The sequence below is a fragment of the Phodopus roborovskii genome, unplaced genomic scaffold (assembly GCF_943737965.1).
Source record: "Phodopus roborovskii unplaced genomic scaffold, PHOROB, whole genome shotgun sequence".
Lineage (NCBI taxonomy): Eukaryota > Metazoa > Chordata > Mammalia > Rodentia > Cricetidae > Phodopus > Phodopus roborovskii.
Genome location: NW_026126588.1, coordinates 6,944,792 through 6,972,705, shown reverse-complemented (window position 1 = coordinate 6,972,705; position 27,914 = coordinate 6,944,792). Strand labels below are relative to the sequence as shown.

Below are 27,914 nucleotides of genomic sequence, written 5' to 3'. Positions count from 1 at the left end.
GCAAATGAGGTGACAGCAAGAAGGGTTCCTCTTCAGAACAGAGTGAAGAAGACACAAACAAGAGAGCTTGTGACTGAGAGGAAAGGGATGGATGGAAGATACTGGACCTTAAATGTGCACTCTATCCATCGCAGTGGTCTAATCGCTCTGTACTGTACTGTTCGTATTTCCGTGTGTCAACTGAGAAGTTGACACAGTTCTATAAACTGACAAGTAGTGAACACCTGTAATCCCAGCACTCCAGAGGCTGAGACAGGAAGGGTGCCAGTGTAAGCCCAGTGTGGGCTATATAGCAAGATCACACGATACAGTTCTCCACTCTTGGATGCACACCTAAAGGAGCCAATGTCAGAATGCAATAGATGCCATCACACCCATGTCTGCTGTCATTATTCGTGATAATTGAGTTCCGCAATCGCCCTGGGTACCATAAACATGTAAACATATAAAGAAAACATGGAATGGAGGTCAGTGAGATAACTCAGTGGGTAAAAGGGCCTACTGCCAAAATCTGATGACCTCAGGATCCACATGGTAGGAGGAAATTGCCTGCTACTAGCAGTGTTCTGACATTCACACAGTATACAGACACACATGATAAATAAAATGTAAAAAACAAAGAGAAAGAGGGAGTGGAGAGAAGAAGAGTGAGAGAAAGAGGGAAGGGAAGGAAGGAGGAAGGAAAGGGAACGAACGAAGAAATGTAATATGCACACATAATAAAGTATTGCTTAGACATAAAGAATAAAATGTGAGTGTAATAAAATATAATATTAATCAAAATAAACAAGACTCAGAAAGAAATATTACATGCTTTCCCTTGTATAAAGAATCTGAGTGTGTTTTAAAGATATGAAGGAAGGGAGGAATCTATTTAGAAAGAGGAGGGGTCAGTAAGAGGTGGCAAGAAGTAAAAGAGAGGGCAATTGGGATTCTGTGTCTGTATTATAAAAGTAATGCCAATTATTAGAATTATAATACACTGATAAAATATTCAATAATATTCTCTAAAAGTTCTATGTCATTGTATAACATAAATTATACAATACAGATCCATACACCATTATTCCCCTCCTTTTCCTTCTAGTGGCCCCAATCTCCCAAGTATTTTTAGAAGATATTACTTTACTGGAGACCTAAGCCAGAGTCTGTGCTCAGTACTTGCTAAGTTTCAACTAAGTGCCTATCCGGGTCATTAAAAGGGAGGAAACGTAAGATCACGTAACGGTCTATGAAACTTGAAGCGCTTGATGTGGCTTTCACATCTCATCACCCATACAGACATCACACTGCACTCTATTGAGCAAACAATGCAATTGATCTCATTGATAAGTATGGACTTCATGTTCAGGATTAAGCATGTATTATCTATCAGGAAACACGAGAGTAATCCCAGTTGTACATGAAAAGAATCCTTCCAGGTTTTATTGGACAGAACAGGTTCAAGTGGGAGGTGAAAGAGGAAAGGTAAAAGACCAACACGGGGCAAGGATGAAGAACAGGGTTTGTCTCGGCTGAATTATAAAATAGTTGAAAGACAATGACCATTGTAAAGTTAGCAACACCTTCAAGTCTTTGGTTTTCGATAGGACTTTAGTTCTATCTGGTCATAACTCGAAAGATCTCTAGTTCTTTAATAATTATATCAGCTTAAGATAATGAGTGATTCTTCTGCTATACTTGCACTTCTGGGACTCGTTCTCATTTTTATTTTAAATATTAAAGTCTTTATGGCTAAAGCATCCAAACTACAGTCTCCTCCAGGACCCAAACCTTGGCCAGTTATTGGAAATCTAGACATCCTCAACCTGAAGAGGCCATATCAAACCATGTTAGAGGTAAGACATAAAGGCATAGAAGCATACATGATCACATGTGTGTGTGTGCGTGTGTGTATGTGTGTGTGTGTGTGTGTTGCTACATCATTCTTGACCTGAGATGCTTTATTAGCTGACATGTGCTAATGATAGTTCATATATATATATTGGAGTCATCAGATTTCAAAATTAACAGAGCTTCCTAAAAATTTATATACACATTGAAGTGTGTGTGTGTGTGTGTGTGTGTGTGTGCGTGCACGCGCGTGCACATGTGTGTGTGAAATTAGCTAACATGATTTAAGGACCTAGGTGGCAATTTTATTCTGAACTATTTATGGCATATAATCTTTTTACCTCAAATGGTTTGGTCTAGATTTTTTTTTCATATATGACCTACCACAAAACAACTGAGTTTTTAATTATTGATTTATCTACAAACTTCAAGTTAACTACTCAAAACTCTATCATAAATAAGATGAAAGTCCATATTATGGATACAACATTTTATATCTAGAGCTCCTATTAATCTGATGAATTAGTTCAGTTTCTGTCCTTTGTGTCCTTGTGTTCCAGTTTATAGAGCTGGTGCAAAAACTGGTCTAAATTTCTCCAGTTTTCCACTGAGGGAAAAAAAAAAACCTATAGTTATTGGTTATGGGGATAAATAATGCTAACATCCGGAGCTGGCAAAATGACTATAAAATTTAAACTTTAAGTTCTAAAGTGCTTTTGAGTTGAGTTCTCATAGAATTTCTAACATTTTAACTTTAAAATCTTAGGAGACAAGGTATTGAAGAAAAAACTGTAACTTTACCTAAATCAGCACAAAAATAAAATTTGTTTTATGCTTTTTTATTTAATATTTAATCAAGACAGGGATTTAACATACTCCTCCTAACTAACCTGGGGGGGGAATAAAATGGCATTTTTATCTCCATTTTACAGGTAAGTATACTTCACACAAATTAACTTTCAAGAAACAAAACCATTACCTAAAACACCTTTGTGTCCCCTTATCCTACAATCCAAAATCAGGATAATTTCTTATAAGCATGAGATCACCCTTCAACAAATCTCTGTATCTAATTATGTGTTCCTCAGCTTTATCTCTACACGACTCCTGCCCTTTGCTTATGTGTTAACCAGCCTAAATTATTTTCATGTTCTTTCGTTTTCTTTGTCATTTCCACAGATATGCCATTGTTTTGAACGATTTCTGCCTACAGAAAAGGGATGTTTCTCTGCTTTTCCATAGCCTGTACTCTTTTATATTACACTTACCCTTGAATTGTTTTTTTTTTTCCTGATATGAGCTAATCTGCCCTATATAAAGTAGTTCTCAAGCAAGACACTCTGTTCTCCAATTCCCATTTTAGTTTCTACTTCTGAAACAGTAATCTGAATTGTACTAATTTTCTAAATCACTGAGTCATCCTTTGATTCCCATTGCAACTGTAAATAAGTCAAGTTTCATATATAAAGATGCATCCCAGGTTGTCATCTCCATCTTCACCAGAGCTGTTAGGTTAAGACCGCATGCTCTCAGTCAGTGTGACACTGATTGTGTGGCCCTTGCTGAGCATCTCCACCTACTGCGTGACCTTTCTGTTCAATAGAGATGACATATCTACATCAGGCAAGGGTGTAATGGAGCTGAGAATAAGTCAAGATATCATATATAGTGGCTTCTGCTACTTTCCAATTATTAAAGAAATGGCCAGTGTTTCTTTCAATAAAGAATATTACCAGTAAAGGAAAATTAACTTAGCCCTCCTAACATCACAGCACAGCCTAAGAAACAGGATGTCTACATGCAATGTATCAGTGTGGTACCAAGGAAGTCTTTTGTTTTCCTAGAGTTCTGGCTGGGCATTTTCTGCTTTAAAACAAAACCATACTAGGTAATTTTAAAAAAAAGTCTTTCTCTCAAATTTGAAATCAAAAAGAGCCCAGGGACCACCAACTGAAAGTCATCAGAGTGGCTCTGAGGTGTTATGATGGCTGGAGGAGTAACCCTAGTAACAGTCATGATCAACTTTACTTTTTAATATACCATGATGTTTTAATTGTTTCTCTGCTTTCTTTTGTGTACACCAAAGCTCTCCAAGAAATATGGCCCTATTTACAGCATTCATATGGGCCCGAGGAAGGTGGTGGTGCTCTCTGGCTATGAGACGGTGAAAGATGCCCTTATTAACTATGGCAATCAGTTTGGGGAGCGTTCTCGAGTGCCTATATTTGAAAGACTTTTTAATGGAAAAGGTAATGACCCCTAAACATCAGATACATTAAAATTATTAAATCAACTATGTTTTATTTATTCTTATCTCTTTTCTTTGATAGTTGCATATGCTTTGGACCAGGCTTTCTCCCTGAAAAAAAAGTAATGAATTTGTTTGCAATAGTTCGTTAACACCTCATTCACACCTAGCTTTATATAAAAATAAGATACTCAAAAATTGTGTACTGAACTTGTTGACAAAAAGTACAAAATATTTTCCCAACTAGAAAAAGAAAACAACCTTCTTAACTGAGTAAGCATTACAAGAGAAGAAAGTGCTTCACAATCTGCCACTGTAAACCCAGGAAGGATGCCCTTTTACACAGTGGAGCAGGTGTTCACATCGCATACTCTCAGGAAAAGAAAAAACAGCTAGGCCTCAAGATAATGTCTTTGTTAATAGGACTCATACAAAGGAAAATCAAATTTACCATATATTTTATGGCAAAAAGCTTGTTTTGTAAATTAGGATAGGTCCCGCCTCCCAAGTTAGGCTCCTGTCTTCCCATAGGAGCTGAGAAACAAGGGTCTTACCTCCATGGTAATTTCAGACATAGCTCCAGATCTTTAGGAAAGGCATTCTTGTCATATGGATATCTATAGAAATTATGGCTTGGTTTTCAGAAAGATTTGTGTGTATTTCAAAGAGAAGAGAAAATTTTAAAAATGTTTCTACAGCAAATCCTCTAGGAAACGGGAAAATGGGAGACTTCCTCCTGTTTGGGAGAGATGTTGTTTGTTTTCTTTTTTAGCTTGCTTAGAAAAGAAACTAGGGTTTGAAATATGCTGGGTAACTATTATTAGACTATGCCATCAACCTATTCTTCTCTTCTGGCAGGGAAAAACCAAAGCTTTTGTTTATAATTTTTATTTGTCCATGAGCACTAAATTTAACACTGCTGGAGGTAACTTAAATACACTCTTTTCTGTCCGAGGGATTGTCTTTGCTCATGGAGAAACCTGGAAAACAATGAGAAGATTCAGCTTGACCACCTTAAGGAACTTTGGCATGGGCAAACAGATTATAGAAGACACAATTATAGAGGAATGTCAACATCTCATTCAGAATTTTGAATCTCATAAAGGTGTGTAGAGCAAATAAAACCATTTAATTTTTCATGAGAAGGAAATCACTAAAAGGTCACATAGTTTGAAATAATTTAGCTTGTAGAAAAATCCGAGGTCATACAAATACCCAATGCTGTCTACTCCAAGACTATGTCAAATTTGCTCTCATTATCTCCTCCTTTCTTCCTCCCTCTCCCCTTCTCTCTCTCTCTCTCCCTCCCTCTCCCTCTTGCTTTTCCTCTTCCTGTCCCTCCTTCTCTCCCTCCTTCTCTTTCCCTTATTTCCCCTACTTATATGAATCTATTAAAATCCACTTTTATATAAAATAAGTTGTGACCTGTTTTAAAGTATTTTGAAAATATACTTCCTCAAATAATGCACAAAAAATGTTTTTGTAACAGTAATGCAGTCTTTTCATAACATTCTTTACATGCAGTCTTTATATATTATTCTCAAATACTGTATAACAATGTACTTATAACAGTAATACTCTTTACATACCAATAAATTAACTTGGACATAATGCACAGCATCTGGGGCACACAATGACATTTTCAGGTTTTCTCCTACATAAAGGAACTTAAAAACTGGCTCATGATAAACAGATAAAAGGTGCTTTGGGCAGCAGAACAGACATGTCTTCCACCTGGACAGCTGCCAGGAGAAGGATGATAGACAGAGGAGGCAGCAGAGTTAAACTCATGAAGGAAGTAGTCAGATTGAAGGCTGGCTCAGTAGGAAATGCCTGAGAGCCACTATTCCTGAAGGCTGAGCAGGACATTATCATATTTCTTTTTTATCTTTGAACTTTACCTGACCTAACTTAGGCTATGCTCATTAGTAAAGGGTAGCACCCATAACATCGGGGCACTTGAAAAGACGATCAGCAGCTGCCAGTCATTAGAGTTGGTTCAACAGATGCCACGCTAGACCCCCAACGATGCCTGGCAATCAGACAGCTCCAGGCCTCTTTGCATTTCTTCTTCTTCTTCTTCTTCTTCTTCTTCTTCTTCTTCTTCTTCTTCTTCTTCTTCTTCTTCTTCTTCTTCTTCTTCTTCCTCTTCCCCTTCCTCTTCCTCTTCCTCTTCCTCTTTTTTCCTTCTCCTTCTCCTTCCCCTTCTTTTTTTTTTTTTCCCCTGATGATCCCTCTCTAAGGCAAGCTATGGGAACTGAAAATGCTCTCTGGGGAAACCCTTTTGCTCAAAGCAAACTAGGAATATCATTCTAACCTTCACTGACATTTCTGTCTTGGAGTTGGCTACAGAAAATTCCTAGACCTATGAAATCAGATACTCAGACTCCCGTTTTTGGAAGAGTTCTGCTCCATCCATCCCTTGGAAAAAGCAACAGGCAGAGGAAAGACAATGGGAATCTGAGTAGCCTCCCTGGACTTCCATACTAAGTCTAGTATAATTAGCTCACATCCTTTGTGTTCGATAATGTTTTCACTTAACTCTGAGTGGTCCGTGGATACTTTACCCTTGGCTTCTTTGTCTCTGATCGAATGGTGCCTGTGTCATACATAGTGATGAGGAAACAAATGTGTCATTCTCTCATTAACTTATCTTTTGTGGTGTTTTGAGTACGAATGACCAACATAGGTTCATTTGAATACATTTGAATACTGGGTCCTCGGGTGGGGGAACTATTTTAGAAGGATTTGGAAGTGTGACCTAGTTGAAGAAGGTGTGTTCTTGGGGGTGGGCTTTGAGATTTCTAAAGCCCACACCATTCCCAGTCATCTTTCTCAGCACCTTGCTTGTGGATAAGAAGGTAAGCTCTCAGCTACTGTTCTTGTGCCATTCCTGTATGCTGCCTGCCTGCCCCATGAAGGTGAAGGACTAACCTTCTGAACCTGTAAGCCAATTCAATGCTTTGTTTGTTTGTTTTGTTTCTTTGTTTTTGTTTTTCCACACAGGGTTTCTCGGTGTAGCCCTGGCTGTCCTAAAACTTACTTTGTAGACCAGGCTGGCCTGAAACTCACAAATAATGACTGCCCCTGCTTACCAAGTGCTGGGATTAAAGGTGTGCACCACCACCGCCCGGCTAATGCTTTCTTTTATATATTGCTTTGTTCATGGTGACTTCACAGCAATAGAAAATTAACTGAGACTGTCAGTCATGACTCATTAATATCAGTGCTCAAGACAACAGAAACAGGTGGATCTCTATGAGCACAGGGCCAATCTGGCTATATAGCAAGCTGTGGCTATGTAGTGAGGCTACTTAGAGATATTGTGTCCTGAGAATAAATAAATAATTGTTCCTATTTACAGGTAGTGTACTAGCTAGTGCCCAACCTGTTAAAGCCTTCCTCTTGAAATGCACTCAATATTATTCTTAAAAAATAAATGTTTACCTACTGACACCTACTTAATAACTTTATAATCCAAGTAGGGTTTTGTATAAATGCCTTGGATTGTAACTGGATAATGAACCTTGGGCCCATGCATACAAAGCAAACACATGATTACTAAGCTGCAACTACAGCCTTCTTTTTACTTTTTTATTTTGGAACCAGATCCCACTAGGTTGTCTAGGCTGGCCTCCAACTCATTCTACAGCCTAGGAAGCCCTGAACATTAGATCTTCCTACCTCAGCCTTCCCAGTAACACAGAAACAGACCTGTGAAACCAGGTCTGATTTTCATGCTCTGGGTAGATTTTAATGGTGCAGAAAACATCAGAATGTAGTAGAATGTTCTGCCCCAAACTGCAACGAAACCTACTAGAGTGAATGATGTTTTCCCAAACACTGTGCATTAACAATCCCCTCTCATACACTGCACTACAAAGGAACACACACACACACACACACACACACACACACACACACACACACACACACACACACACGTTAAGGCTCCTCAGCCACATTGTTCTTTCTTTAGCTGAGATGAATACTCACTTCTCTTCCACATTTCCATTTCAATTGCTTTGGGGCCATCTGAGCATTTGTGGAACTTCTGGCCATTAGCCAAAGCTATAGATTTCACATTCTTGAAAGGCACAATCATAGATAATCCTTCTATGAAACTCCTCACTAGAAAAGCCCCACCATCAGTCTGGAAATAGCCTAGTGCTGTGTATGCGACCATTCCTGATCTGCTTGGTAAATTGCGTTCTAGGAAAACCCTTTGAGATCAAGAGAGTACTGAATGCTTCTGTTGCTAACGTCATTGCATCCGTGTTGTTTGGGAAACGGTTTGACTACCAAAACCCACAGTTCTTGAGACTCCTAACCTTAATTGGTGAAAATGTGAAACTCGTTGGAAGCTGGAGAATTGTGGTAACTGTATTTTTTCCTATTTTGATTTAGTTCCTCTGAGGTAAATTTGATTGTTCAAGAGACTGTGCAAAGGATGGCAATGTGTTCTAAGTATAATGGTATGACAAATATGCTTGTTTAAATTACATGACAAGCAAAGCAGTTCTAGGTGGACCCACAGGGACAGGAAACCAGAAATCATGAGGTGAATCCAGAAGTGGGGGCTTTTAATGCTCCCCAGGGGTGGAGCAGCCAGTGGCAGGCTTTTGCGGGGCAGATTCTGGACTGAGGTGACTCCAGGTCAGGGTGTGGAATGGGGGTAGCAAACATTCCAAGCTCTCTATATAGATATAGAGGCCAGTTTAGTTCCACCTAAACAGGGGTTAACTGAGAACAAACCAAGCACTAACAGTGTGTGTGAGCTAAGTTAGTACTACATCATACCTGGTGAACCTTTTCTACATCAAGGAGTTCAAGAGTGGCCTTATAACACACAATACAAAAGTGTCCCTAATGTCTTCTTTGAACATTTTTAAGTGTTTGGGGATGACTTGATACGTCTTGATGTGGTTTACAGATGATGTCTGTTACAAACCAAAGTATTTCTATGGTTCTACCAAAAACCTAAGTAAATTTATTATGCGGTTTAGGATTAAAATAATAATGCAGTTTATCAGGACTCACATAAGATGTTTTTTTTTTTTTTTTTTTTTTTGAGGAAAACACTGGGTTTATCACTCTCAACATAAAGCTGATATTATTTCTGTATACCATATCATCTGTGGTTACATTGCCCCACAAATACAACATGTCAAATACTCTGCATAGACAGAGCTTGTGAGCTGTATGAGCATTCACTGTTGACTGCTTAATTCTGACAAATGAAAAAGCATCTTTATATAATCCTGTTGATCATTGTTATCTGAGGCAAAAATTAAAAGTGTTATTTCTGTAATTTTTCAATAATAATATTACCACTTCCATTGTCCCAACTAGCTTAACTTGCCTTTTTTTACTTATATTCCTTTAGCTTTTTAATATGTTTCCTGTTTTGGGATTTCTCCTAAGAAGCCACAAGAAGGTCCTAAGGAACAGAGATGAATTACTCTCCTTCATAAGGATGACCTTACTAGAACACCGCCATAATCTTGACAAAAATGATCCCAGAAGTCTCATTGATGCCTTTCTGCTCAGACAGCAGGAGGTAATGGTGTTTTTCTAATAGGATTCTTTAGCCAAAGTTTACCGTTAATTTAACTAGTTGCTTCTAGAAACAAAACATTCCTTCAAAGACAGGTGACAGGACTCAGATTCATAGCAGGTCTTTTATAGGTTGAAAATGCTACTATATTGTGCATACATTTCCCTTATTATTCCCTGGGGGGAGATATAAAAATCTTTTATATTATATATATTTTTAAATATTCTCTTTTGACAATTTTGGTATTCCAGCTGCTAAATCTAAGAAAGATTTCTTTGCTAAAATTTTTAAGAGAAATATAAAATGTTTAAGGCAAAACATTTTTAAAGAGAATTAATATTCACACCACAAGGATATTTGCTCACCTATGTTCATAGCAACATTATTTGCAATAGCCAGATGCCCCTCAATTGAAGGATAGATTTTTTAAAATGTGGTAAAATTACCCACTCAGTGGAAAGAAACAGACACCTAAAATTTGCAAGCAAATGGACAGAACCAGAAAAAAAAAAAAAAAAACATCCTAAGTGAGGTAACCCAAAACCAGAAAGACAAATATAATATGTACTCATTAAGTGGATGTCAGACATAAAGCAAAAGATACCCAACCTACAATCCACAACCCCAGAGAAGCTAAACCCGCTTCCAGAAACAGATGGAAGCAGATGCAGAAATCCACAACTAACCAATGGGCCAGGCTCCTAGTGAGGGAGGAGCAAAAATATGAACAAAGGAGTCAAGACCAAGACCTACAGAATCAGCTGACCCAAGCTAGTGAGAGATCACTGACTTAGATCTGACAAATGGGGAACCTGCATAAGACCAAACTAGACTCCCTTAATATAGGTGACAATGGTGTGACTGGGAAAATACATGAGGCCAGTGGTTCAAGACCTAACATTAATGTACAAACTGACTTAGTGGAGCCCATTCTACATGGAGAGATACCTTGCCCAGGGTAGATAGACGGGTGGCGGGGGTAGAGAGGTGCCTTGGTCCTACCTCAATGAGAGGAATGGACACACTTAGTAGACTTCCTAGGGGAGGCCTTACCCTCTCAGAGGAGCAGATAGGGGTGGGGGAGGAAGTGAGGGAGCAGGAGGAAAGGAAGGAGGGGGGAACTGGGATTGGAATGTAAAAAGTAAATTAATAAAAAAAAGTTTTTAAAAAGAGAATTAATATAGTATATCACTATACTACAATAAAATGTGTGGAATGTTTTAATAACTCAATTAAATACAACTTGTAACCTCCCTAAACAAAAACGCCCTTTGTTATGTTCAAACTTATTTGCCACTGTTAGCATCTGGGATATACTCCACTGTCAAGTTCTGTATGACAGCTGCATGATAAAAGGAAAATCCTCTAAGTTGAAGAGTGCAATACGTACTATTTCTAATTTATGGCAATCTTTTCCAATTAACCATTGTGAAATTATTCAATGACTAGTGACACATTTTACCATTTTAGGAAAGTCATACATCTTCTGACAATTTCAGTGAAGAGAATTTGTTAGCCCTTGTTAGTAATCTGTTTACTGCAGGAACAGAGACCACAGCCTCCACACTGCGCTGGGGAATCATACTCATGATGAGATACCCGGAGGTCCAGGGTAAGTCTTCAAGATTCAGAGCATTACCCGAATGAAGGAAAACAAAAGCTTCTAGGAGTCAAAGATACAGAATCCTAGTCATCCTAGATACATGTAAATTGTAGCCTTGACAATAGCTTACGTGGTTGGTTTCCTTTGAGAATAAGAAAGGGAGTTTTGGGGATGGGGAGACAGGGAAATGTGCATACTGCTAATGCCAAGGATCAGAGTTCAGTTCTCAGTTTGCACACCCAACGAATCACAACTCTAGCTCCAAAAGCGCTTTCTCTAATACTCCATGGGCACCTGGGCTGCCATACACAAACCCACAAATACACACACACACACACACACACACACACACACACACACACATGCACGCACGCACGTAGTAGGGTTTGCTCTTAAAGCACCCTGAGATGGTCTGAAACCTTTCCATGCTCATTTGCAGAGATGCCTTAGAAACAGAAGTAGAAAGTAGGAAAAAAATCCCCCAAGTAGGGAGAACATTTGGATTTGACTTTCATATGTAAAGAAAACGTGTAAAGTCATTTGAATCCCTGTCCAGGCAGAGTGCTAAACTCTAATTACTTTGTATCCAGAAAAGGTCCATGATGAGATCATCAAAGTTGTGGGCTCGGCTCAGCCTCGGATTGAGCACCGAACTCAAATGCCCTACACAGATGCTGTAGTTCATGAAATACAGAGGGTTGCTGACATACTGCCCATGAGCGTGCCCCATGAGACAACCACAGATGTTATATTTAAGAACTACTATATTCCAAAGGTAAGGGCTGATGCAGGAGAGAGTGTGTTTAGATGTTTCCAATGGCAGAAGCACTGAGATTGAAGTTCAGTGACAGTATTGGTCCAACTTTCTCCTTCTCACCCTGCTTTTACTCTCTGTTCCCTTGTCTCCCTCCCCATCATTCAAAATAAGATAACTGAGTATGTGTATGAGTGTGTGTGTGTGTGTGTGTGTGTGTGTGTGTGTGTGTGTGTGTGTGTATGTCTAAGACTTTGTAACATATTATCCTATTTGCCAGCCATGGTTAAAACACAATGGAGAAGAACCTCTTAGGAGTGAATTGAATCTTTTCCACTAACAGAACTTTCATTTCTAGGGCACAGAGGTCATCACCTTGTTGACATCAGTACTTCGGGATCCAGCACAGTGGGAAACACCAGATGCTTTTAACCCTGCTCATTTCCTCAGCTCCAAGGCGAGCTTTGTCAGGAAAGAAGCTTTCATGCCCTTTTCAGTGGGTAAGGTGCCTTCCTTGAAACAGCTGGCTTTAGTAAGAGAGATGTCACCTCAAGATGATGCTCAGGTCTTGTGGTTTTCACTATGAACAACTACCTCCAATTTTGCTTTTGCCCCATGATCAATATTGTACTCAAACCTGGCTGCCTTTGCATACACTGGGAAGCCTCCTTAGACCTTTAAATGAGAGCAGCCATCCACATTTAGAATGAGTAGGCTGTTCAGGGATTTTATCCAATTTAGTGGAGAAATGAAAATTTTCTCTGTGGGGCTGGGGAGATGGCTCAGCAGTTAATAGAGATTTTATGAAGGACCAGAGTTTGGTTCTTAGCACCCACATTTGATAATGATAACTGCTTGTAATTCCAGCATCAGGATTGCTCAGAGCCCCTGGATTCTTCTGGCACCTGACTTATGTGCACATACCTACAAACAAATATATTGACATATGAATACTTAAAAGTGAAACTAAAAGCAGTAATTTATTGTGGGCCTCCATTAAAGAAAGCTAGGAGTAGCGATGCTACTTTTTGTTTGTTCAGGTTTTGTTTTTATTGTTAACTATTATTGTTGTTTTAAGACAGGGCCTCGATATGTAGCCATGGTCATCCTGGAACTCATTATGTATACCAGGCTGGTCTCAAACTCAGAGAGATCCACTTGTTTCTGCCTCTGGAGTGCTGGGATTAAAGGCATGAGCCACCACACTCAGCCCAATACTGTTTCTGTTAAACACCGTTCAATTACGTCCTTATTTCTTGGGGTATGGAAAGATCTAAATCCCAAACCTATATTAGCTGACCTTTCCACAGTTTTCTCCATGGCTTGTGACACTATATTATAATTATAGGTTTACCTTTTGGGCCACCTGTTACACAGGCAAGCCCATGAGAACAATAACAGTCTCAAAGCCAAGCACAATAAACCTGCTTATGGACTGAGTGATTAGCTGTTTTATAGACGTTTCCAAACAGAGAGGAAATACCCATGACTTTCCACGCCATAAAAATCCTGCCTTACTGTGCCCAATAAGAAAATGCATAGTGATATGCAGAGTTATTCTATTCCATGTTGGTCTCAAATAAACCAAAGGTTAACATAAGATCTTTTCCCTCTGTTATAAAATAGAAGTCTTCCATGATTTTATATACACTTAAGATTTATGTTAAAAAATGGATCTACAACTGTATTAACTACAAAAATTACTGGTCATAATGTAAGAAGCTTGTTCAAGCCCTCCCGCTGGGAGCAAGGTAAGTAGGCCTGTATCCTCAGGACTGAGAGCAGATTATATGCAAAAAAAGGCAGAGCATTTCAGGCAGGGCAGAGGTGGTGCACACCTTTAATCCCAGCATTTAGGAGACAGGAAGCAGGCAGATCTCTTTGAGTTCCAGGCCAGCCTGGTCTACAGAGTGAGTTCCAGGACCGCCAAGGATACACAGAGAAACCCTGTCTTCAAAACAAACAAACAAAAAAGCTACATGTCATTCAAATATGATGCCTTCAGTCTATAAAATGAATTCTAAAGTCATTATATTTAGTCTAAAAGTAAGATCATTCTTCATACAGAACAATCTAGGAAATATAAATACCAAGAGTCTATTGTTTTAATAAACCTCTTCCGGGAAAGTTTCCTTTCTCGACTTCATTCCGTTTTCCCAAACAATACACATTTCAGAATTATACCAGTTAGGTCTCTGTTACCAAAATGCTTCTGTAGCTTAATATTATTTTCAAGATCACTGTGACCTAGTTCCTGCTCCTTCCCCAGAAAAAAGATAATGTACCTGGTGTTTCCTGGGTAGCAAGAGCCAAATCTCATCCAGCCAATGGCACAGGAACCTCATCTTCACCTTCCCTCCTCATCACCTGGCAAATTTCTCATCCTTTCTATCAACACTTAGTTATAAGAAGGATGGGTGTCTTTCCCCAGGTCTTCTCATGGCTTGTGACACTGTATTATCATCACCTGCCCATCTATAGGTCACCTGCTACACGGTAAATCTCTTGAGAAAAATAGCAGACTCTGAGCCAAGTTCAGTAGCTGTCCTATTGACATTAAATGTGAGTTTGTGGTCTGAGTGGGTTAGCTTTTACTTAGAAGACATATCTTGTACTTGCTTTTACACATGATCTTCTGTTGCACGTTACTTTGTCAAAAAAATATTATCAAATTAAAATATTGTTGTTATTTTTTTTTTCTGTTACTGTGACTGTAAAAACCAATTTAGAGAGGAGAGACTTATACTTCCAGGTTATATTGAGTTACTGAGGGAAGTCAAGGCAGGAAGCAGAAGCTCCAGACAGGAGCCTGAAGCGAGAGTCCTTGGAGGAATATTGGTTCCAGGTTCCACCTCTGGCTCATGCTCAGCCAGATTTCTCATATACCCTGTACCCACCTGCCTAGGGAGGGTGTCACCCACAGTGGGCTGGGCCTTCCCACATCAATCAAGACAGCATCTCGGAGACGTCATGACCACAGGCCAATCTTATCTGGGCAATTCCTCAATTGAGGATGCCACTTCCCCAGAGACTCTAGGTTATATATATCATTTAAAATAAAAAATGTATGAGAACAATTTATTAGGTTTAATTGCTTTTTTCCACTCATTCCAGCGTGGAGGAGAACGTGTGCTCTGATCTTGCCGTTGTCCAGGGTTGTTTGTGCTGTTGTCTTATAACCTCCTATGCTGTCTGTGTCTCCAGGTCGTCGGATGTGTGCTGGTGAACCTCTGGCAAAAATGGAGCTCTTCCTTTTCTTCGCTAGCCTCATGCAGAAGTTTTGCTTCCTACCACCCCCTGGAATCTCCCATCTGGACCTGGACCTAACGCCAGACACTGGCTTTACCATCCAACCAAAGCCGCATAAGATATGTGCTCGGCCCCGAGCCTCAGCTCTGTGAGTTTACTGCTGCACTGGTTCCTGGTGAGCCCTGTCTGTGGTCCTTGACACAAAAGGCTTGCCTACAAAAAGAAACTGGCCCAAGATAAAAAAAAAAAAAAAAAAAAAAAAAAAAAAAAAAAAATGAACAGATAATTTCAAAAAAAAAAGAACCAAAAAGTGAAATAGACATGATCTTAGCCATGAGACACCTAAGGATCACCAATCAAAAGTCATAGTTGGTATTTATGTGCAGGAGGATGGTATAATATCCATGAATACCATCACAACTGCAAAACTCAACTCTTAGTAATGCACACACTAAAGATAAGGCATTGCTTTCATTCTGAGAACAAACAGGCGGTGGCTAACAACAGATAATTGGTTGTGAGTACAGCCAGTTTGCAGATATCAGAAAGGATTAGTTAATCAGGGTCCTACTGGATGGGTATTGGGGGGCAGGGGGAATAAGATCACTTGTAAGCCTGGTACCATAAGTTTGTTCTCCAGAACTCATGTAAAGGTAGAAAGGGAGAAATGACTCCACAAACATTGCGCAAGTGTGCCTACACCCACACATCATGTATACACACACACACACACACACACACACACACACATACACTTAATGACACTACTTGTTTTGAAAAGGAAAGTATTCATGTGTGTTCTGGCGTATTCAGAATGTGCAGTCACATGCCTGTGCTTAGTGCTCTGAAGTCCCATTGAAGCCAAAGACAAGGGACCCTGGCAGCAGAGCAAAGGAAATCATGTTGTCCCCCAGACACAAAAACATCTCCAGCTTTTGTGAATCCAAATGAACCCTCCCACCATCCACAGAGTGCTTCTCCCTGCTCTTATCTGATTCGTATCTAAGTGAGGATTGCTCTAGACAAAGAAGAGTTTATTCAAGGGAACTTGGTCGGGACCCAACTGTGCAAAAGAGCAAAGCAGAAAGGCTTTTAGCAGTGAGGTGCGCCATGGAAAAGTACTGGAAGTTGGGAAGGCACCTGGCCAACAGGCTATATTCAGCTCACTGAATTCTTCCTGAATTTTCACACGTTTCTGTGGTTGGCTATCTACACTTGCCACCAGGTGCCCATTTGACCTTTTCTTTTATCCACTGCTACAGATAAAACCCAGAACTTTGTGCACAATAAACAAGCGTTCTTCCCTTGAGCTGCAGCCCCAGCCAATGAGCCTCATTTGAAAAGCTGCTGTTTTCCACAAAGCATAGGAGTTAGAGTGCCCTATCTCAAGAAAAGCTCTTAGGCCCTTAAGAAATACAGTCCACATCTGTGAAACTGGCCAGAGATCTTTTTTAAGAAGACTTGGATTTCAAAGGGGGAAAAATTGACAAGAGCATTTCTCAATTCAAGTCTCAAGAGAGAATTCCCTATCATCTTCCTTGGGAAGTAAAGAATCTGCAGGTCAATAAGGCCAGAGAAAGTTAGGATGTTTAGATTGTCCTCAAAACATCATTATCCACAAAACCTTTTGATGGGAAGTCTTCAGGAGCCCTGACTTGCCAGAGAGCTAAAGGAAAAAAAGAAACAGAACTTACCGATCTCACTTTGCTGTTTAAACCCACACACACACACACACACACACACACACACACACACACACAGTTACTTTTCTGGTTGCGCTTAGTTTATTACTGGGGTTCACTAGTATTTTAGTCAGTTCTGAACCCACAATCAAAATTAGCTGGTGGGTATATTTCTCTTCCCTGGGAAGTCATGAAAATATCTTGCATCAGAGATCAGGAGACCCAAGTTTTTGTTTGTTTTGTTTTTTATTTATTTTTTACATTCTAACCCCAGTTCCCCCTCTCTCCTCTCCTCCTGTTCCCTCCACTCCCCTTTCTTCCCATCTGCTCCACAGGGAGGGTAAGGCCTCCCATAGAAAGTCTACTAAGTCTGCCCCATCATCTAGTTGAGGCAGGACCAAGGCCACCCCGGTGTCTAGGCTGGACATGGTATCTCTCCATAAAGAATGGGCTCCACTAAGTCAGTTTGTACATTAGTGTTAGGGCTTGGACCCACTGCCAGTGGCCTCATATATTGTCCCAGTCACACCATTGTCACCTATATTAAGGGAGTCTAGTTTGATCATATGCAGATTCCCCATTTGTCAGACTTCAGTCAGTGATCTCTGGCTCGGGTCAGATGATTCTGTGGGTTTCCCCATCATGGTCTTGACTCCTTTGTTTATATTTTTGCTTCTCCGTCACTTTGATGGAGACCCACATTTTAACCAAGTTACAACCTAGTCAGCTTTCTATTTTTAGGATGTTACGTTTATCCACTGATGAGGCATACATGCTCTGTCTGCTACCAGAAGCAGGGGAGAAAATAATGTTTAGTGATACCCACAAAGCAAAACAAAGACCAATCTTTGCTGTGGTCAGAGAGTAAAATAACCAACATCATTTATCATTTTATGTCATTGCAAAGTAGCTAATAATTAAACTTCATTAAAGCTTTAAAAAAGTCTGCAGAAGATAGAGAAAACTAATTGCTACTAATGTATTTTTCCTTGATTCATTCTCTTAATAATAATTATAAAGAATTTCTTGTTCAAGCCATTCATGTCTCATCAAATTGTACACACACACACATAGTAGAAACATTACAATTTGTTGTTTCTCTATTTTAAGTCTTACACATAAATTACATATTACAATCAATATAAATTAATTTTTCCTTAGTCACCATAATTGCAATGCTATTGTGTATATTAATTATTTAAAATTGTTTTAAATATTCTGATTATATTGTACTTATTGTATGTACTCATCTGTGCATCTTTTTCTCAACATGGGAATAAACTCTGGTGGTCAACCTTGGCAGAAAGTTCCTTTACCCACTAAGCCATCTCATGGTCCACCCTCTAATGTATTTTTTTTTTTTTTTTTGCAAAGCTGAAAGTTAAAACCATATTAGATAAAAGCTGTGTCATGGGGTGCCACTCCAGATGAATCTAGTCTTGAAATGTAGAAATAGGATGAGAAGAGGTAAATGCATAAAATGAGGAGTTTTTTTCTTTGTTTGTTTTGTGTGGAGGCCAGTAAATACTGCTCTTTAAAATGAGCTTCATAAAAAAAAAAAATGGTAAAGGGAAATTAAAATGTTACATTTGCACGAATAAAATTCAAACACCCACAGCTAGACTAGGCATTTGGAACAGAGTCTGCAGACCTTTACATTAAATTTCAAACTTCCAGTTTCAAGCAGATCCTTGGGGCTCTTTGGCCAGACAGTTTAATCAAGTCTGTGAGCTCCTGATGCAGTGAGAGACCCTGCCTCAAAAGATGGGGAACATGAGAGCTTGTTTGGAGGTCCTAGCAGAGGAGCACGGCTACTTGTATACCCGTGACTGAAGAAGGAAGGTCAGTGGTGGCGTACTCCTTTATTGGGAAGAGGCAGGCTGATCTTTGTGAGTTCAAGGCCAGTCAGGTCTACAGAGCAAGTTCCAAGACAGGCTCCAAAGCTACACAGAGAAACCCTGTCTCAAAAAAGCAAGAAATAAATAAATACATAAAAAAAATACATAAATTTCATGGTTCCGGTTTTTCATATACGTTAAGTTGTGTAGACTTTTGGTCTCATTAATGTTGATGTGTGATGGTTTTTATTTACTTATTTCTTAGCAAGTTAGCAAGTTTTTAAATGATAAAGTTTATTTAAAATTTTAAAATAAAAAAATCAAGTCAATAGCTACCAGAAGTGTTTCATCACTAAACACACCATGATAACAAAGAGCAGAGGGACTTTTAGCCTGTTTTAGTATTGTCTTGAACCCCTCTGTTTACTCCTTAGGATAAACCTCCTTCCCCATTGCTTAAACCTTGGCTCATCCCTGAGTATGGGTTGCTGATTCCTTTCTTCTACTCCAACATAATCCCTGAAGAGAATTTTATTATAAGATTATTTCATTTATGCCTCATAATCTTCCTACACCCAAATCCTTGTAACTTCTAGGATCTGGGCCGACATTAAGTCCAGCCCAGTCTTAATTATTTTACAACCTTGTTATTGTTCTATGACAAAATCCTTCTAACTCACAGAATCCTCCCACTTCTTAGTTGAAGAGGGCTGGATATGTCACTACACAGCACGCAGCATGTTTTGTATTTGTAAAGCCTTAGGTTTAATCTCCAATACATGAAAAACTCAAAATTAGTAAAAGACTGAATCTATATTCAGTTTATTTACTGGAGTTGGTGGATGTACTGAGGACCAAATTCAGGGTCTCAGATATGCCAGGCAAGCATTCCGCCAGATCCTGTCCCCGGGCCCAATGAATCCATGTGACAGTGGGCAGTCGTATACGGAGATAATTGAAAACAGAAAAAGATCCCTGAAGAAACTGTCACAAGTATTCTGCTTTTTGTCATTTGAAAGTACAGCCTGGGGTACTGGCAAGATTGCTCAGTGCTTAAGATCAGAGACTACTCTTGCTGTGGGCCTGAGTTTGATTCCCAGCATCTTTGCTGGGTGGCTTACAACTGCCTACAACTCCAACTCAAGGGGTTCAAGAGTCCTTCAAGGGCACCTGCGATCGAGTACACATTACCCCCACAGAGACACATATCCAAAACAATAAATCAGTAAAAAAATGTAGTTGATTAGAATAAGAAAGAAGTAAACATGACCACCATGACTGATTGCTATTATGATAATAGCTAATTTGGGTGTTTATCATATGGCATCCACTAAGTAGCTTTCATTAAATTTAATCTTAGAGAATTACTACAATGCTGACAGAACGCCACTCAGCCTCTCCTAACATCGATCCATAATGGCAGAATTACTCAATAACTGCCAGCCTTCTGGTGTGTCCATCTTGTCGTTCAGCCCCTCCCTGATTTAAACACAGGTTAAGACAAGTTGTCTTTCTAGATAGCAACTCCAAAATTCTTGCTGCCAAGGATTTGAAAGCAGTACACCTCAAGCCTTCCCCCTTTCTCTGTTTCCTCTTTACTGTTAAAAAAAATGTGCCCAGATAAAGTCACATAATGAAGACTTTATTGGAGACCTTTACATTAGGGAAGGGAGAATAAACTGAATTCCTCTGAGGTCGACGGCAGGAGAATTTTTAAATGGCTAAGAATGTACTGAAGAATTTTGGAGACAGGCTACTCAGTGTGATTAGGCCATCTGTGCTTGTTAACTGACAATTAGGGAAGTTAGCATTCTAGTCTCCCACACAGGGAAAGAGAATTTGGGGTCCTCTCTTCCTCAATGACTCCGTTTCAAAGAAATGGCTCATGGGCCATTAGGCAAGCTAAGAGGAAATGTAAAAATAGTGCCTCGGCACTATTGCTTCCAGAAGCCTGATAGATGCTGCTCAACTCCCTTAACAGTATTACAACCTCTTCTGTTTTCTTAAGCTTTTAATTTTTTTAACTTATGTGCATGTGTGTGACTGTATGTCTCACATGTACTAATGCCTGCGGAGGCAGAAGAAGGTACCGGAGGCCTTGGAGCTGGAGTTACAAGTGGCTGTGAGATGCCCAACTCAGATCCAGCAGTGAGCACTCTTAGCCACTGAGCAATCCCTCTCTCCAGCCCTCCATCATCCTCTTTCTAGCTGAGCAGTCAGATTCTGCTTTGAAATTGACTTCCTTGTTCTGAGCATAACTGTTCTTATTCTACTGGGAACTCCTGGCTGGAACCAGTGCCTATCACCTGAACACACCTCCTTCTGCTGCCCCAAGTAAACTGGACTTTTCCTTTCCTTAGCTCCACTTATGAGATTATTTTGAGAAATGAATTCATAAAGAGTCACCCTTTCTAATTAAAGAGCGAAGTACTGCTGGCTGTGGCTATAGAGACTTCAGGGTGTTCCAGAGTCCCAGCCCTGTTTTTTTTACCTGAATCAGTTGATTGCAATTTAAGCCCCACCCTTGCCCCCCTCCCTCATAATTCGTCATGAGTGACTGACTGCAGCTGTGACTCAGACAGCAGAGGTCTGCAACTGCCTGTCCTTAATGACTTCCTGTCCCGCCCTCCCTGGGGGGGGGCTTGTGACAATAAACCATTTCTTACTCTTTGATAATGAAAGATTCATTCCCAGTTAAGTGATCCAATAACCAATCAAGAGTTCAGTAGGGTCAATCATAGACTAATACAGCTGTTTAAAAAGACACTTGATTTCCAAGCCCTTACAAACTTTTTATTCCCTTTTATGAACTCCAGTTCCATTATCCTGTACATTGTTATTGCCCTGACATTGTTAACAATAAAGAATTTTTAAATTATATTTTTAATTGTACTAAGGAACTGATATGTTGAAGTAAACTCTAATGTCAATCACCCAGGGATCTTCGTGGAAAAGCCAACTTGCTCTGACTCAGCAGGGCAGTGAGAGCAGAGGGGACTGGAGATGCTGTCTTCTCTGCTTGGGGGGCCCCTGGGGCTGGATCACTAGTGATACTGGCTGTATGTGAGCGCATCATTCTGGTTCCTTTCTGCTGCTGTGATAAAACTCTATGACCAAAGGGACTAAGTGGAGGAAAAGTTTTGTTTCTTTACCAACTACCCAGCTAGCCAAGCAACACACTTACATAAAAGCATTACTCTGCAAATACACAGGGTTACACCAGGACCATATGTTCACAATAAAATAAATGCATAGATACACAATACACAGTAGCTGAAACTAATACAGGAAAGCCACGCTTTGAGTTAAGTGTTCTACAGTGCTGATTAATTAATTAATTAACTGATTATGACTTAAATGGTTATAGAGAGCTTGGATGTTGCAGGCCAAAACCCAATATATCTTGGATAATGTAAGTCCACCTCTATGTGTGATCTAACATTCTTGGAAAGTACAGACTCTTGGCTTCTACCCACCCAAAGGCTGATAATGACATCAGATGGCATCTGAGACCTATAACAGAAATGTCTCAATTTGCCGTACCCACCTACCTGATGTTTCCACCAGTGTATTTTAAGAGCCTGTGAATTCATGAAGTATTCTATTATTCTTATAGTATAAAAATGTCATGAAACTAAATTGGCACATGGGTCTGAGCATAACCTGAATTAGTGGGTTCCTGGGCCATGGTCACTAGTGTTTGGTTTTACAATGAACTAGTTTTTATTCCCTTTGAGGTGAGAACTGTGTTTTGTGTCAGCATAAGAATACACATTAAAGGCATACGCCTTTAATCCCAGCACTCAGCACTCAGAAGGCAGGGGCAGGAAAATTTCTTCGAGGCCAGCCTGGTCTACAGAGCTAGTTCCAGGACAGGCTCCAACGCAATACAGAGAAACCCTATCTCAAAATACAAACAAACAAAAAAGGAATGCACAGGAAGAAAATGAAAATGAAACCATATTTAAGAGATACTAAATATGAAAAGAGATACGGGTTGTCTTTTAATCTATCTTTACTAGCCCCATAATATTTCTGTAATTGTTTTCTAAATGAGCAAATATTTTCTCATTTCCTTTCTTTTTATGTTTTGTTTCATTACAGGCCTTAGGATCCCAGAGATCCTCCTACCTCCAGGCCTCTAGATTACAGCAATTAAAGGCTTATGATACCACACTGGGCCCCAACAATTTATTTTAAAAATAAAGCTTATTCTTTCTTCTGTTAAGAGACATTTGGGGGACTGGACAAATGGTTCAGTGGTTAGGAACGCTTTCTGTACTTACTGAGACCCTGGCTCAGTTTCCATTATATACATGGAGAATCACAACCACCTATACTCCAGTTTAGGGAATCTAGTACCTTCTTTTACTCTCTGTGGGCAGCTGGTTCATGCCCTATACACATACGAATGTGCAGGCAAACATACATAAATACATTTAAAAGTCTTAGGAAAAAGAAGAGTCACAGTGAGTTTTTATGACAACATATTGTAAGGCTCCTCAATATATAACAAATATAACAATATAGAACAAATATCACAGGCAATAACAGGTGTGGAAAAGGGGCTTAAGGAGGGGGTGCCGGTCAAACATTCTGGCACACACTGTCATCCCAGTGTGTGAGAGGCTGAGGAAGATCTCAGGTTCAATCATCACAGGCTAGACACCAAGTCCAAAGTAAGTCTGGGTTACACAGTGAGATACTGTCTCAAACAAATTAAAAATACATATTAATAATAGAAAAAGAGGTAGACACTAGCCTGATTCATTGTGGCTATGTGACTTTGACATCTGTCCCAGTTACAATGAGCCCCGATGGGCCTCTGGGAGTCTTAGATGCAATTCATCTAACAAAGACAATTTCAGATGAACTTGTTTTTCTGTGAGGTAGAGGTTAAGTCAAAGAGCCATATTAATAATAGAAAAAGAGGTAGACACTAGCCTGATTCATTGTGGCTATGTGACTTTGACATCTGTCCCAGTTACAATGAGCCCCGATGGGCCTCTGGGAGTCTTAGATGCAATTCATCTAACAAAGACAATTTCAGATGAACTTGTTTTTCTGTGAGGTAGAGGTTAAGTCAAAGAGCCGAGACCCGGTCATCTGAGAGATTTCTTAGCACTGAGGACAAGTTTGGATGCTCTTCCTGGCACACTTGTGCAATGGGAAATGTTCTTCACCTGTAAGGCAAATCAAGACAGTTTAGTAACCACTTTTCGCTTTCAATGTGTATCTATTTTAAACCTGTAAACATGTAGCAGACAGGGCTTAAAGAAGTAGCTTAAAAATTATTTTCAATATGGAGTGTTATGGCACATGCTGCAGAGGCAGGAAGATATGAGGTGTGTCTTGTTTATATCAAGAGTCCCAGGCCAACCAAGACTACATGGTAAGACCCTGTCAAAGCAAACAATTATTCAAAGCTTTGACGGGACAAGGAGGCCAGAAAGCTTTTCAGCCACTCCGTTCACCCAGCACAGTGATCATGGTCCCCTGGCCTTAGCTGAGCCCTCCCACATTGTGTGGAATCATTTCTAAGTAAGTTGGAAAATATGTACTGATCCATTAATGATGGAGAAAATCAAAAATACGTATTTCTGGATTATAGGAGAAGTCTTAGTAAAAAAACCACTAGATCAGTTTTCATTGTTTTGTAGTTGTTTGTTTTACTTTTTATTTCTATACTGTTATATCTAGAATATTAAAATAAAAAACTGAACCCTGGTTAGGAGAAAAGTGGGTTAAATGATAACAACTGCACTGGTAATCACAGAGGAGTTAGTGTTGAGCATGTACTACATGCCAGGCAGTATTCTAAGTATTTCAACTAAATCCTACCCCAGAAAGCTCAGCATTTGTTATTCCCACTTAACAAGCAAAGACATAGAGATTAGGCACCTTGCTCAAGGTTACTAGTTAACAAAGGTTTGGTATGAGCCACAAAACCCCCTAGAGCCTGCCTTCTGAGAGCTGAAGGATGCTACTGTTTCAGATCATTGCAAAACAAGAGTTGTTTTTCTTGTCTCCATTCGGTGCTCAGTCACCTAGGACCAATTCCGCAAGTGCGGAGAGGCCACTTACCAGTCATGATTAGTCTTACAAAGAAACCAAGAAGTTCTGCAAAAGGAGAATGTATTGGGGGCCAACATCACATTTTCCAACTACTCAATGGCTCATCCTCCCTCAGGGAAAGCTCTCCCAGGCCTTGCAGGATGCAGGGATACTTTTCCTAAACCCGTGGTGCCCTCGGAAAGGTCCACTTTGAGACAGGGTCTCCGTGTGCAGCACAGACTGGCCTAGAATTCAGATTCTCCTGGTTGGGTGTATTTGGATCCCTACAGCTGAGGCACGGCAAGCGCGGTCCACGAATCATTATTGGGAAGATGAGCACATTTCTTGTCTACTTAGTAAGGACATGCAAACACTTCTGAGTTACACAGCCTGTGTGACCTGTAGGCCAGACTTAGCTCGTTTGTAAACGAAGGATGCCATCTGGCCAGGCAGAAGATAAGAAGAGGTGATGATGGCTCAAAGGCCATTCGAGCTCTAACAGGAAGACAACTGAAAGGACTGACTGGGAGAAGAGCAGATGTTCAAGCTTCACCCCCAAAGCAGAGCCCCTCTCCTTTGCTACCTGACTTGTTAACAAGCACCCCTCCCAGAGGGGCCCCTCGCCTCTCTCCAAGAGCTTTGTTCTGCTCCTCAGAATTCCAAACTATGTCCCAACACTAAAAACCTAGTGATGATGTGGGGATGCTGAGATGATGGATCATCAGTGTAGTGAGATTGTCACTTTGTCCGCACCAGTGGCACAGACCACGCCCATTGGGGGTGGGGACAGGGGTGGGCATTACCTGGGGGGCTCCAGGAGCCCTCTTGCTTGCAACACAGGGACAGGAGAGCATCTGGAGGCATCCTTGAGACCAGGAACCTGCTGGTGTTTGTCTGTCTCTGTTGTAAGTTATTTCTCCCTGGATAAATATCTATTCGGCCTATCTGTTTCTCCTGATCCTTATTAAACCTCAATAGATCGGTGGTCACGAGCACCTGTTCCTGCAAAGGACACACAACCTTCTCTAACCCCAGTTTCAGGGGATCCCATGCTGACTTATGAGAGCATCAAGCACACTAGCAGTGCACAGATGTACATACAAGCAAAACAGTCATACAAACAAAATAATAAAGTTATTTTTAAATGATAGTGTCTAATGACAAAGGGAATACATTAAGGAACCAAGTATTGGCCTTAGATCATTTCAAATGCAGGGAAGAGGGCTCATTGGTCGAGAGAGCAGACTGGTCTGGCAGAGGACCAAGCTGGGTTCCCATCACTCAATTCCCCAATTTCCTCAGTTTCCTCCAGGCACCTATGACACTCATGTGCACATACTTACATTCTCCCAAACATCTAATTCAAGATAAGAAAAATAAAACTAAACTTTAAAAAAAAGAAGCAGAGTTATTGTCAATTCAGCCTTAACTACAAATCTTAGTTGTTAAAAGATAAGAATGGGTATATTTCCTAGTGGAGGGGGGGTGGTGGGGGGGCCTGGAGGAAGGAGGGAAAACTGTGGTGGGGATGTAAAAGAAATAAATACATTTAATTAAAAAGCGAAAACATACAACCACTTATGGCGTACATATCGCACACAGAATGCCTACCTTACTTATTTAACAGTAAACTAGGTTAGATGCCCTCTGAGGGTGAAGTCCTGTTAAGTGGCATTTTACCCTCAAAGCTCAGGCCAACCCCCTTCCCCCCCCAAAAAAAAAAATCCTTCCAACTCAGTCTTTCCCTTACTCCTTTTCCTCATAACACGGAAATAGGAAGGACAGGAGTGGAAGCTGCACACCACTATAGAGTGCCTAGAAACATTTTGCTTCACTTCCTGTTTTGTTTTATTTTTCTCTCTCTCATATATATGCATGCATGTATGTATGTATGTATGTATGTATGTATGTATGTATGTTTTTAAGGCGTTCAAAGCAAGCTCCTCTCTGCACCCACTCCACACACTGCACACATCCCTAGAGAGCAGACCTCAAACTTTCCTGGTGCTTTTGGATGCTCAACAGGAAAGATAAGCAGGCAAGTGAACTAGAGTTTTGTGCTTTCAAACCCCCTTTCACCGCCAATGTAAAAATACCTTTTGTTCTCTTAGACGACTGTGAGAAGATTCTGACGCCACCGCGGAAATCTAAGGCTGCTGAGAGTTGGTTCTTCGAGCATTTTCTCGAAACACAGGCCTGAAACATTTCTCTAGTTTCAGGAATGTGTTTACTCTTCCCCGGGAATCCGTCCCTTGACGACGAATAGCAATGAGTGGCACATCCAGATTCTACTGGGGCCCCGGTGCCCCACAAACTGTCACTCACTCTGGGTGCGAAAGGTGACTGCGGTCACAGAGCGCTCCTGGGTCCTCGTGGTCATATGACCCTTGGTCCACGCAGTCTGCAGCACCTCCTGAGTCTCCTGGTAATCCACGACCCTCACCAACAGGGACCTGGGTGTGGCTGCGGGGTCCCCGGGCTGGGCTCTGGGGACCGTGGCAATGCGCCTTCGGGAAAGCGTCGGTTCTGGTTCCGAAAGGCAGTGGTTTCCAATCGTCCGGGATAGGTCCTCGCTTTCCGCCAGCTCTGCGCAACCAGGGTCGGTTTGTGTTCCCAACCACCTCTCCGGGTGCAGAAGAAAGAGCACTTTCTCTCTTACCCAGGACTGGCAATCTAAATTCTCTCGCGTCCGCGGTCTCACATCCCCACCTGCTGCTGCTAGATCCCCGTTGGTCCCCGCCGGCGCCGGATCCGGGGCGCTGGGATCCAAGGGCGACTCACACCCCACCCCGCGCGGAGAGTACCCGGAGCGCCCCTGGGATCTCCCGGGCTCCATCCCTGCGAGCGGGTCATTCACACACACTAGTTCCTCCAGCTCTCACAGGAAAACTCCAACTAGGCTCTGAAAACTGCGGGTGGTGCCGGCTCTGGGTGTGGCCTGAGAGAGTCACAGATTAGAGGAGCAGCCCGGGGCCAGGATAGCTGAGAATTCCAGTCTCCTCTCGGTCTCCTTTCAGACCTTAGACCTCATGACTTTCCACCCATTCAACCAGTCTTGGCGCCTTTTCTTCTTACCCTTGGCCATAGACCCGATTT

The 27,914-nt window shown here is 40.8% G+C and overlaps 2 protein-coding genes across 2 annotated transcripts; one reads left to right on the top strand and one right to left on the bottom strand.

The window, feature by feature from the left end:
- Positions 1 to 1,658: 1,658 nt before the first annotated feature.
- LOC127236576 (cytochrome P450 2K6-like) lies at positions 1,659 to 27,018 on the top strand. Its single transcript, XM_051204288.1, has 10 exons — positions 1,659 to 1,838; positions 3,920 to 4,082; positions 5,037 to 5,186; positions 8,298 to 8,458; positions 9,468 to 9,641; positions 11,109 to 11,250; positions 11,832 to 12,016; positions 12,354 to 12,495; positions 15,200 to 15,392; positions 26,844 to 27,018. Exons 1-10 carry the CDS (start codon positions 1,659 to 1,661, stop codon positions 27,016 to 27,018), a joined length of 1,665 nt encoding a protein of 554 aa, XP_051060245.1.
- CUNH6orf141 (chromosome unknown C6orf141 homolog) lies at positions 21,550 to 27,914 on the bottom strand. Its single transcript, XM_051204515.1, has 2 exons — positions 26,915 to 27,914; positions 21,550 to 23,947 (listed from the first exon to the last, which is right to left on the bottom strand). Exon 1 carries the CDS (start codon positions 27,652 to 27,654, stop codon positions 27,136 to 27,138), a length of 519 nt encoding a protein of 172 aa, XP_051060472.1. The 5' UTR covers positions 27,655 to 27,914; the 3' UTR covers positions 21,550 to 23,947; positions 26,915 to 27,135.

What these genes read in the sequence shown, in the direction of transcription:
- LOC127236576 (XM_051204288.1), top strand. Translation starts at nt 1,659, where the DNA reads ATGAGTGATTCTTCTGCTATACTTGCACTTCTGGGACTCGTTCTCATT. An exon ending in GAATTTTGAATCTCATAAAG is followed by an intron (nt 5,187 to 8,297) that starts GTGTGTAGAGCA and finishes ATTGCGTTCTAG; the next exon opens with GAAAACCCTTTGAGATCAAG. An exon ending in TTCTGCTCAGACAGCAGGAG is followed by an intron (nt 9,642 to 11,108) that starts GTAATGGTGTTT and finishes TTACCATTTTAG; the next exon opens with GAAAGTCATACATCTTCTGA.
- CUNH6orf141 (XM_051204515.1), bottom strand. Translation starts at nt 27,654, where the DNA reads ATGGAGCCCGGGAGATCCCAGGGGCGCTCCGGGTACTCTCCGCGCGGG.